The sequence below is a fragment of the Dermacentor silvarum genome, chromosome 2 (genome assembly GCF_013339745.2).
Source record: "Dermacentor silvarum isolate Dsil-2018 chromosome 2, BIME_Dsil_1.4, whole genome shotgun sequence".
In the NCBI taxonomy this organism is placed as follows: Eukaryota; Metazoa; Arthropoda; class Arachnida; order Ixodida; family Ixodidae; genus Dermacentor; species Dermacentor silvarum.
This window is the reverse complement of record NC_051155.1, coordinates 59,570,409-59,582,885: the sequence shown is the minus strand read 5'-3', so window position 1 is coordinate 59,582,885 and position 12,477 is coordinate 59,570,409. Positions and strand designations below refer to the sequence as shown.

At 44.5% G+C, this 12,477-nt stretch overlaps 1 protein-coding gene across 1 annotated transcript; it reads right to left on the bottom strand.

Annotated features, from left to right (window-relative positions):
* Positions 1 to 5,001: 5,001 nt before the first annotated feature.
* Positions 5,002 to 11,348, bottom strand: LOC119440947 (uncharacterized). The gene is made up of 4 exons (XM_049662728.1): positions 11,227 to 11,348; positions 9,705 to 9,794; positions 7,702 to 7,801; positions 5,002 to 5,174 (listed from the first exon to the last, which is right to left on the bottom strand). Exons 1-4 carry the CDS (start codon positions 11,344 to 11,346, stop codon positions 5,002 to 5,004), a joined length of 483 nt encoding a protein of 160 aa, XP_049518685.1. The 5' UTR covers positions 11,347 to 11,348.
* Positions 11,349 to 12,477: the final 1,129 nt, after the last annotated feature.

Sequence of the window (12,477 nt, the reverse complement as noted above, 5' to 3'; positions counted from 1 at the left end):
AGCGTCCTCCAATCTTATGTAGCACGTACTGAGCCACAAAAAGGTGCATCGAGAGTTTCTCATGTTGCGCTACAATTTTCTCATAGACACTGCTCATCTAATTTTAATATTTGAGAAGTTCACTAATAATTTAGGACTAATTATCTAATTAAGCGGAATGCAAAAGTTATCTGAGTATCTCGAAGCGGCGCAAACAACATTATCTTGGTTGTGTCCAGCTACGTAGCATTTTCATATCTTTAAAGTTTGGCGCAAGCTAACGGAAACACCCCGTATACATCCAACGCTAACGCGAACTCCTCTCACACCCCACTCCTCCGTTGACCTACTTTTATTGCGATAGCAATTATATGGACACTTCAACCGGATTTCTGCCGTCGGCGTCGCCGTCGCCGTCGCCGTGAGGTTCCGTATAGATAAAATCTTCGCCGCGCGCCGTATGCCCCAGCGGAAGCGTGCGGGGACGCCCGCTATCACGGAGAGCGAACGCACTCAATCCCCCACGCGCAAGCAAGGAAGCGGAAAGCCAGCGCCGGAGGGAGCAGGGGGGGCACTTCTCTGCCAACAACCGCGCTCGTCACTCGTCCGCACAGTCTCTTATCCTCTTATCTCTCCCACGCGCACGCAAGGAAGCGGGAAGCCAGCGCCGGAGGGAGCGGGGGGGGGGGGGGGGGGGGGGGTGACGCACTTCTACGCTGCCAACAACCGCGCTCGTCGTTCGTTCGACCGCACCGTCTCTTATCTCCACACGGCTCTGACCTTTATGCGCCCTCAGTTTCCGTTGAAGGGATAGACCGCACGTACCTGCGCGGGCGAAGGTACGTTGCGCTGCCAGCGTTTTGACAGTCGTTGGCTGCAGTCATTCAGTCTGATCTATTCATGTTTGTTTGTGCGCGCTCACACCACGCTTGTTCATTCAGTTAGTAATAGTCGGGCCACATTTTCCAACGCACGCTACACCTGCAATGCTGCCCAGATCGGCAGTGCAGCACTACAGGTGTGTCCCTTCGCACGCGCTGCCCACGGTAAGCGCTTCTCATCAACACCACCGTTTCACACGCGCCTTCTCGTGGTCATCGAGTCTCTCTTCATGTAGGTCTACTTACGCCGCAGCACACCTGCTTACTTAATCAGCTCATGTTTACTACAATTCATATTGCTACCAAGGCCGCTCACCTTACTTCGTATAACATTGCTGTGTTGCTATCGCATTCATTGCTTCGCCCTTAGGGCGAAACTGTGACACTTTTTTTTTCCTACACCGCCATTGGTTGGCGCGCCTCACGCTCTCCCCCTCCAACGCGAGTATTGGACGGCATGACTTACGTCAACCCCTCTCCCCGTTCTCCTTTTCTTCTGCACCCTCTCACAGGGTTCTCACAAGGGGAAAGGGGTCACTCCAACCCCTTTCCCTTCTTGAGCTCGGCTTTTCCTCTCCTCTCCCGCTAGGTCACGTGGCCCCTTTTTAGCGAAGTCCAACGACGGCACAGGGCCCGCATAAACAGCTTCGCTGCAAAAGACTTCGCCAAGAGGCCCTGTTTAGGCTGAGCTTCCCAGCATCCGTTATCGGGAAAACAGTGCAGCCTGTGTAGCGTCTTTCTTTCGTCGATAAGCGTTAAATTACAAGTGCGAGTTGACTTAAAGCGCTTTTTACTCACCTCACGCTCTTGTCTTTCACCTTGGCGAGCTCTTCCACTGAGTCAAAGCTCATGAGGGTGATTTTATGCTTGAGGGCGAAGTCAATGTCCCACGAGCCTTTGACAGTGCTGGCAAGCACTATGCGATCTGGAGAAACGCCCATGTTCAGGACAGGCGCTCATTTCAAGCTGAAATAGTGTAAAATGGGGATAGGCAAACATCACTTTACTTCGGCGAAATACGTCCGGGCAAGCAAAGGATTTCTGCAGAAGATAAAAAATGTATATCAGTTGCGCCAATGCAACAAAGTAATATTGCCCGAACCATTAAACACAGGAAGAATTCCACGCTCAAAAATGGACACCAAAACTTTTTACATTAAGCATGCGCTATCTCAGTGCATAAACGTCAGGACATTTCGAGAGCTTAAGGGCACTATCCACAAAATCGTTGACTTAGAGTTGCAGTTTAGCTAATATACCAGTGGTTGTCAAAAAGTTGAGAACGTTTGGAAGGATCGTCTCCCAAAAATTAAGTGGTGGGTAAAGGTATGTGCAAGTTCTATCATTCGCGAAAGTATTTTCGTCTTTGTGTTTCAGTATTATGGCATGTAATTAAAATGTGTTGTTATACGGGATTCGTGGCATTCATTGCTTATAGGTTGCCTGCTCTTTCGTCATTAAATAAAAGTGCGTTAGATGGCAGTGTCCTATACACAAATGCCACAGAACCACTTGAGTAAAACGCTTTACATACCGGCATATTTTCCGTTTACTATGCATAAGTTTCGTAAGCCTTGAAGTTTTTTTTTTTTTTTTTTTTTCAGGTCGCAGTCGCATTGCCGCTTTGACATAAGATACTGTCAAACAACTCGGTGACTGTCCTTTAGTGGTATTGCTTAGAGACTGTTTTATGGGCAGCATGCAGTGCGAATTCATGCGCTTTCTTGGCTTCTGACATTGCAGAGACGAATATATTTGACAGTTTTCATAGAAACACGCTAAAAACGAAGACAAAGGGATAACATATGACAAAGGCGCTCGTCCCTGTCGTATGTGTTCCTTTTGTCTTCGTTTTTAGCGCATTTTTATAAACACTGTCAAGATAATCCAACTCGCCCAAACCAAGGTATTCTTGAATACATTTGGTTTCGCTCGCGGAAGCTAGCGTATTTAAGCTGTCGCGTTTCAGTGGCTCATGTTGAGACCTTGAACGGAGGGCTTTTAACACTTAACGAATATATGTACACGACTGCCTTTTCTGTTTTCTAGCGACATTTTCTTTCGTTATATTCAATAGCGCGTAAACCTCAATTGTGTAAAACGACACAAATTCTGGCACTGTAAGCCTTATTAAGAAGCTTCGTTCTAGAGATCGGATCGTTGCTCTCAACATACAAGCTGTGAATAGGCGACGTTCTGTAAGGGCAAGTTGCTAGCCGCAGCCCTTGATTGTGTTCTGCATCAACTAATTAAAGATATCATTGTATGACAGGCCGATAGATGACGCCGCCGTACTTAATTTTACTGATAGATAAGAAAAACACATTTTTATCAGAGCCGCAATGCTCCCGTGATAAGACTATCAGGCCATTGAGTGCCTTGTTCAATATACTCTTCAGATACGTGTGTGAGAGCAAATTCAGCTTTTTTGCAAATACACCTACTAAAACTTAACTCATTGTTTTACTGGAGGTGCGGTGTCACGTAATTTTAGAGTGGGGTCCTTTTGTATCCCTCCAGTTTGAGAAAATATGGCGGCGATGTTTTTCTTTTTGTTTTCCTTTTCAGTGAAATAATCTGATGTCGTTTTTATGATGCCCCTGGTGCAAGCGTATTGGAAATGATTTGCATCTGTCGTTCACGGACTCATCCTTGAGCAGGGCAAGTGCTAGAAACGGACTTTGGTGTTGAGCGGTCCTGCCAAGGCTATTTACAACTCTGGATATTCATGACAAACGAGTAAAAATGCTCAACATTGCACAGAGCGCTGCCACTTGTGACCTTCGTAGCCTGTTGCTGTGTCTCCGTATAGCGGAATTAAACCTGTTGATAGCCGTCCTGAGAGATGAATCCCCATGTTATCTCATGAGTTGTAGAGATCTTCCGCGTTCTATTCGCCACTATGTACGTTAGAATCTTGCTAAAATTCCACAAGGTTCCGCGAAGACCATACTTCAGACAGTGTTGGCACTTGAATCGCTCCTGCTTGGTTGTTCATTGAACAATCCCCCGCAGTATGATTCCTATGGCAAAACCTCTGTGTACGCTTAATTAGCGAAAATTGCCTTTCATAATGGAATGAAACTGCGCTGATATCATTCCTCGCATGGTAGAACTTGTATATGAAGCAGTACCAAATCCCGTTCTTCACTCTATAGGAGGCCAGGTAACCGGTACATAAATCGATCAGCGATACGTCGCCCGCGAAGATCACACTATAACGTATTTTCCAAACGATAGTGGCGCATTGTATATTCGCAGAGAGATACCACACGTGACACTTGCTGTCAGCTAGTCCTGCTCTGATGCTATGAACGTTTCTTCGGTCAGGGTCCAGATAGGAAAATGAAAAGTCTGCATTGCAAGTGTGTGTGCGACTCCACAGAAACAAATTCCCATTGGAATCTTTCTGAAAGGACTGTCCGATCTTTGTCGAGCTCTGCGTATAATTTGTGGAGGCTTTAGTGCACATTACACGTCGTGGGATGACAAAGCTTCGGATGGCCGTAGACGGCGACGTTTGCGTACTAGTGATCCGCTAGACCTATGCATTGCGAATGATGACGATGGGACGTTTTATAGACCTATTCGTTTACAAGTATCATTGATTTGAATTTGCACTTTAGTGATGTTGAAGTGACTTATGGTACGGGGCTAGACTGGATGCACAGTGATCATTTTGCTATCTTCATTAGGGTTACCATCTCAAAGGCGGTTTAATTACTGAAGTAAATAATTAGGACTGCGACTAGGAGCACATTGAGAACCTGTCAGGCGATAACTTTCAAGTCTCAATAACGACAAAAGCGTTGACTGCGACCAAACTCAAGATCCCTGCACATTTTCCAACCCCGAACCTAAACCTTCGTAACTTGTGTGCTGCACGAAGATGGGCTGAGAGGCAATTATATATACCTGTTTTTCTCTAAACCATATTTTTGTGGACATAAAAATAATTTTCTCAGGAACTGCTACGCATTAGAAAAAAAGTTCTATCAGGTCGGGCACGGATATCTGTCGCATTTACCGAACACCCCCAAAAACGTTGTTGCTTCACAACTTTTGTGTTTATGAATGAGTTTGTCTAAACAACAGGGCAAAGTTTGAGCCTCTGCTGCAGCAAAATTTTCCTAAACGACGATCACAACCACAATTCTAGCCTTGGTTCATGAAACATCTCATTGTACTTGATCTCAATTGAACCAACGGGAGGGTCGTCATTTTCGTTCCTGCATACCTTGTTTGCGCAGTCGAAGCTGATGCCAAGATTGTTGAGGGCGTTCAATGCCACAGGGTCTCTACAGGACTTGATTGCTGCAGGCGATTTTGAGTGAGAAAACATGGGCACACTGCGCACTTTGAAATGCTAGCATTGTTGCGCGGACAAAGGCGGGGAACAAGAACGGGACGAGTCCCTTAAGGACCCCTTTGCAAGGTACCGTCTTACATCAGTGACAAATTTAAATAAATTTCATACACTTCAGCAAAAAAAATATGTTACGTAATATATACAATGTGTCATATGACCACACTTTACCGCCACTGTTCGAAAGAGGACGCATAATACAGGTATTTTATATTTACAATTACCGGCTAATATCAAAGAATCGAATGGAGGAAAATATAATGTACGCGTATCTTATCTTAAATAAATAGCACTTCTCCGTAAAAAAGAAACCATACAAACAAGAGGGCAACTGTGATACGTGGCACGTATACTGTTGCAGAACAAAATGTTGCAAACAAGTTATAAAGCGCACTTCACCTAAATTACTAAATTTATGCCTCTATAGTAGCTTAAACCCGGTTCAAATGAGAAAAAAAAAGAGTTACAATGTTTCGCCTCGAGTATTACTTAAAATCCTCGAACGAGCGTTTTCATTATTTCTTGTCCGTAATGTATTTCACTATAGTTATTCTACATCGATTGGCGTTTGTATTACAGCTGACTATGGTATATGTTTTATTCAGGCATTATTTTTACTACTAACTGAATCTGTGCCTTTTCTAATTGCATATTCCAACAGCAACATTATCTAGTCAAATGCTGCCGTTTCTTATTGCTCTGTTTTTATTTTTTTATTTTTCATGTTTGTTTGTTTATGTTTTGCTGACGCTAATGCTGAAAGTCAAAGAAGCAAAATGTATTTTCGTTCTAGGAGGAAAGAGCTAGTCAAGCATGCCCTAGCTTTTTCACTCTCTCCCGATGGTAAATAAAATTATTATTATTATTATTATTATTATTATTATTATTATTATTATTATTATTATTATTATTATTATTATTATTATTATTATTATTATTATTATTATTATTATTATTATTATTATTATTATTATTATTATTATTATTATTATTATTGTTATTGTTGTTGTTGCTGTTGTTGTTGTTGTTGTTGTTATTATTATTGTTGTTGTTGTTGTTGTTGTTGTTGTTGTTGTTGTTGTTGTTCTAAAATTTTGTTACACACTTTAAGCTGCTGATTGCCATCGAGTATAGCGTTCTATTACAATATATATATATTTTTTTTCAGGAGTCAGCTTTAACGGCGGTCTAAGCAAATGAACCGTTGCGAGGCGATGGTGCGAGGAGGCGAGCTATCCTCCTCTCCCGCAGTTTTCTCCGACTACCTCGACCTGCGTCTAAAACATAATCTCACTACTTCACTCCAGCCTTCTTCCATATTAGAGTAGATAACTACCACGTGCGCGAGGTATTATAGAACATAATTAACCGATTTCAAGATTAGCTACAATATTACAGTCAAGAATTCATTCAATATATTTTACATTCTCTCGGTTATCCCTGCTTTCAATAGCAGCTTTTAGCGGGCTTTTGACACTGTGTGGCTGCTAGCTAATCTCCCTCTCAGTGACGCTGCTCGTGCACAGCAGCGTAGCAAGTTTACGTTGGTAGCTAGGGACGCCACAATGAGGGTGACGCGGCCGCAGATGCTCACCGTCAGCCACTCTTGGGTCACCCAGGTCTTGCGCGAGCAAGTAAATTCATTACTTAGGAGCGGCGCGTAATACCACGGTGTGCAGAAAACTTGGCTGTTGATTCTCCACGTGTAGCGGCTCGGCAAGGGCCACAATTAACCTTTAAATAGTTTGACTCATCGTGACCTCCACCTGCTTTAGGTCATGATGTACCTCGACCAGCCAGTCGTGCGGCAATTTTGCGCATATTCGCGGGCTTCTTTCACGCTCGGAAAATCACTTTTACGTAGCACGTATCGAGCAACAGAAAGCTGTATCGGGAGTATTTAAATGTCGCTCTACAATTTTCTCAATGGCACCATTAATCAAATTATAATATTTGACAAGTTGATTAATCAATTAAGACTAATTATGTCACTAGGTAGAATGCGGAAAAGAATCTCAGTATATCCAAGCAACGGCAAACAACAACATTTCCTTGGTTCGGTCCAGCTACTAGACATTTGCATATCTTTAAGGTTTGGCTCAAGTTACGTGAAACACCCTGTAAATGCGCTCAGCCGCACGGGCGGCCACGGTAGGGCTCTCTCTCCTCCACGTGCGCTCTCCTCCCTCCAACGCTGCCGGGGGGGCAGCGCGGGTTCGATCACGTGACACGAACCATTGAGCGCGCGGGAAGACGACGCTCGTCAAGCCACCATCCTTCTCAGCATGCCCTCGTATGCTTGCCGTCGTCGCACCCACCGCACTTCGGCGCGCATGCCCCTCACTGTCCTCGCACTTGGACTTTGCGCGGGAGAGTAGGGCGACGGTGAAAATGCGTCCGGGGCGTCCGTATAGTTGCTATTGCATTAACAAAGATCTCGTGGCCTTCGGCGAAAAAGAAGGCCGGCTGGCTCACCGTAAAAGGGCTCGATCCTTGGGAGACATTCCTTCCAAAGGATGACCTTCCTGGTTATGTCCCGCAGGTCGCACACAAAGAACGCATCGTCCTCTGTATGCTTTGAAAAGGAATTATTTTGACGTCGGTCATTGAAATAATCCTAATTTTGCGTTGGTCAGGGTGTAAAATATTCAAAATCATTTTCTGTACAAAAATTGGGGAATGATATCTTTCCAAGATGGTTATAGTGTCCTTGCAGTCATCATTGTTTATCAAGAAACACTGGTCAATACCGTAACTCATATATTTCATGCCTAGCTGAACGAATCAAAATGATTACGATTTGTTCGGACTTAGAAATCAGGGCCAAAAGCAGAGATTAGCAAAAGTTGTTACAAAAGCTATCCGGTGAACTACTTTAGAAGTATATAAAGTGAGTTTTGGGCCGATCGATGCGTTGAATTTTATATCTCATGAAATACAAGTACGCTTTGAATAACAGGTGTGTTTAGTAAGAGCCCTAAGTAATGTTTAAACATTTGACTTTATGCGCGCCTCTACTTATCCTTGAGAGGTTTAGTTGATGGCGCAAGTGCACTACTTTCAAACCTGATCGGGGTTCGGTGTTCTTTTATGCGCCATGAATGAAAGAATAGAGATCTCTCATGCCGTTGCTGCCAATTCGATTGCTTCTACATTTACAACATTACATCTATTTAAAAGCAAGACAGGGCAGATGTACAAACAAACCTCTAAAGTTGAGTACTAAGAAGGCATGAGAACTCAAGCATCCTGAAATATCTGGGCCGATCTTGTCAGAGTTGCTCTCGTCACAATAACGCGTGTGGGAACTTCTTTCTCGCACCTTTAGTAGACGGCAACTCATCACCATGTGATTCACTCCTCACGACTTGCACGCTCGCGCTATTGCGACGGCAGCTCTCCGGTGCATTAAATCTCTTCTGTGCCGTTTTATTGAGCGGTGTCTTTCACTTTCGAAGACAACGTGGTAGCCGCTGAACCCAGAGGTCCATCACAAGAGGTATCAGAAATGCATCATTGCAGTAATGACAACGTTAATACAGCAAGATACTTGAGTAATTCTTAACAATCGTACACGAAATCTTTGTCGGAAGTGGGAACTTTAAATAGTTTCCAAGGGGCGTTTTTGATTTTCTTTCAGAAGTTCGTGGTTCTGATGGTACTAGGCTATACCGGGCGATCAACTGGGGTCATCTTACAGAACTTATAGAAAGGACTGAATAAAAGGGCGCACATAACACGACCAGGTCTGCTTTATATGGCTAATGGTATCCACAGGTGCGTGAACAAAGTAGTCGTGAAATCATCATCATGAGCCTCTTTTTACATCCGCTGCAGGACGAAAGCTTCTCCCAGCGATCTCCAATTACCCATGTCTTGCTCTAGCTGACTCCAGCTTGCGCCTGCAAATTTCCTAAATTACATTGGTGCAGTCTGCGATAGACTGAAATAATTTCGGGCGTGGGCGTAGTGTGAGCACGCCTCTGCAAACGACGACACAAGGTTATTGCTTCCAAAGAATGAGCAACAACTCTGCGCCGCCAACCGGCACACAAACTTAGAATCTCTTTTCTGAGCGTGTCATATGCGCTCTTTGCTAGATAGATTTTGGCAGCGACTATATAGTAGTGAGCGTTGAGCCCTTAAGTTTAAGTTACACTCTTTAAATACTGCTAGCTGAAGCAGTTGTAGATGGAATAAGCTTTCAATCTTATTTTGAATTATTTAGTGCCCCCTGGCGTAGTGAGCACCGACGAGCATTCCTTATCGGCATGTCTCATGTGGAGAGAGTAACAGACGCCTCAGTTGCTGTACCTGAGCTGTAGCACCCTCTATTTTACACCTGCAGTGCGTAGATATTTTGCCTGTATTTTCCATATTTTTTCACTGCATTTTAACTCTAAGCGAAAACTCCTATCAGGCTTTCATTTTCTCTGATATATGACGCGGGCATTTATTATTCGACGTAATGTGCTTACCCGCTTAGAAATAATGTCCCGTGCCACGTCGGGAATGGAACCTTGAGTGTAGATGCAGCTTCCGTCATCCGTTTGGCATGGTGAGGAAGGCTGGAAGCAGATGAAAACACAATCAGTATTTCATGCCTGATCAATGATTTTGGTCACATACACTTTCGATAGTCTGCGTAAAATAGCAGTCCCCGCAATCCCTCTTGGAGATGCACTGGGTTTTTCTCGATTTTACCACACAGTTTATACGCGACATTTCAAAAGGCAAATAAGCGTAAGGCCTGTGTACCTTGCAGCACGTTTCCGTAATGAATACCTCGAAATGTGTGCTGGTATGAAGCGCTCTTATCTGTGGACAGGACTTCTTATCTGCGCTGGCAGGCTTCAATTATCTAGTTTATAGCATGCGAGTATGCTTTAGTTTAATTCAATAAGTCAGTTGACTAATGGAATGCTGGTGGTTTGCCATACGTGTACTTGTAATTTTTTCGCCTACGACGTTCGCCTCCTCAAGTAATGCAGCTCTGCCATGAGATATGCGCTATCTGCAACAGTTTTTGACGTAAAACGTCGGTCAGCATATGGTGTCGCTTGCTAAAAACGCATGTAACAAAATGTACCGAAGGCATGTGACGCCAAGATCGCTTATATCTTTGCAACTGTTCTACCCACGCGCTTTACTTTGTTATGGTTGTGTTTAGGAAAGAAGCAATTACTGGATCATGCCAGTGTCGCGTGCACAGGGGGCACAGTTGTCGCGACGCGCATGACGAAATAAGAGCTAAACTTAGCCTCTTGACTGGCGTTCAGGGAGGCGTAGCTCGGCGGTACTTTCGCCGATCAGAGCTTGAGTGGCCGCGTTTAATTTGAGAGAGCTCACTCGGCCGTCGTAGGTATAATCCATAAAACTCTAGCCTGTGCTCATCGGAAGTTGTAAGGCTTACAAGTGTGCAATTTGTTCGCAATATCCGGCGCTTGCTCGGGTATGGCGCCCGCCGAGATCTACACGTCGTATACATACGCGTAGTTCCAGAAATGGCATGAGAAGACCCGGGCAGCCACAAAGACGGAGGCCAATACGCGTCCACCACCTTTGACCACGGCGCGCCCACTACTAATACGAAGTGAGAACAATTGCAAGATCAAGCTTTAAGACCCCCCCCCCCCACCCGCCCCCCCGCCCAACTGTATCTTAAGTTAAACGTGTAAGCTTTGTAAGTGTTATTAAATGTCACTGGTATTTATTGTTACCTTTGTTTCTGTAAATATAGTACCCATAAAAACTGCGGCAGTATCCCCGATATGGCCTACCCAGCTTTTACTTTTATTTTCATAAAAACATTATTGGATAGTATTGTGATCACCATGGCTGTAGCACTTTATTCTACTGTTGTTGTAGTAGAACTCTATTGTTATGTTGTGGTAGTCGACTTAGTATGTGAGAATTCATGCTCATGGCAGCTATAGATAAAGGACCAATATCGCTTTATCTACACCTTTTCTTTCAAGCAATGCCTACACGATAACTTACCTCCGGAACTGAGACATTCAACATTTCTTCCGTGGCCGTGTTCGTCGACATCAATGAGTAGAATTTCAGTTTTCTTGCACCACCAGATGTAAGGAGAATTCTCTTCAGAAGCGTATTCATTACTGCCTATGGCGACAGAGAAAAGAACTGGTTAGACAAGTAAGACAGGAGAACTCCTTGACAGCGTCATTTTGTCAATTCTTCTAGCGTCACCGTAATAAGGGGTAGCCGTACGCCAGGGCATACTTGAGCAAACGCGGGGCACTTGTCGACGCATTCTTGACCAATCATAGAATAAGCGTGACTCTCAGGGGTGGCTCAGCGTTCATGGAGTTGTGCGGCCGATCACAAGGTCTCAGGTTCGATTCGCAGCCGCAGCTGCAGCCACACTCCAGTGGTTGTAGGACGCAACAGACTTGTGCACTTTAAGTAATAACTGCGCGTGTACGGTTAAAAAAATTTGCCTAAGGGAAATGTCCGTCAACATTACAGACACCAATGTTGTCAAATACCTGCTCTGATTTCTTTATCTGAATCAAATTTAAAAATTAAGCCAATGTACGTTCTTCATCATCAGCCCATTTTTATGTCCACTGCGGGACGAAGGCCTCTCCCTGCGATCTCCAATTGCCGCTGTCTTGCGCTGGCCATTCTGTAACTCTAACGGTCCACCGGTTTTCCATCCTACGCATTACGTGGCCAGCCCAGCTCCATTTCTTACTCTTAATTTCCATTAGAATACCGGCTACCCCAGTTTGTGCTCTGATCCATGCCGCTCTCTTCCTGCATGTCCCTTTACGTTAGGCCTACCATTTTAACGCGATAGTGTTCAGGGCCCCGTGTCGCAGAATCCGGTGTCGGCGTCGGTGTCGCTGTCGGCTTAAGCATCGGTGTCTGGCGCAAATAATCATGCCGAAATACATCATCCCGAAGCACCCCGGCCGGGCGGGCGCTTCGCGTGGCGCAAGGCGTTAGTGAACAAAAACTGAATTTCTCAAAGTAAAATCCGTCTGAAAATTTGGTAAAGTACGACTAACCACAACCTACAGACGTGATGGCGTCGGATTTTAATTTGAATATACGAGAAAAAAGGCTGATAAGCGGCCAGGGATCTTTGAATGCTATCGCGTTCCACTCTTAAAGGCGAAGCTTAAGCGTCCTCCAATTCTGATGGTGTTTCGCTGTACTTTGGTTCTAGCAAGATCGAGGGGAATGTTGAAAACCAAGCCTTTCTAAATTTGATCGGGCCCC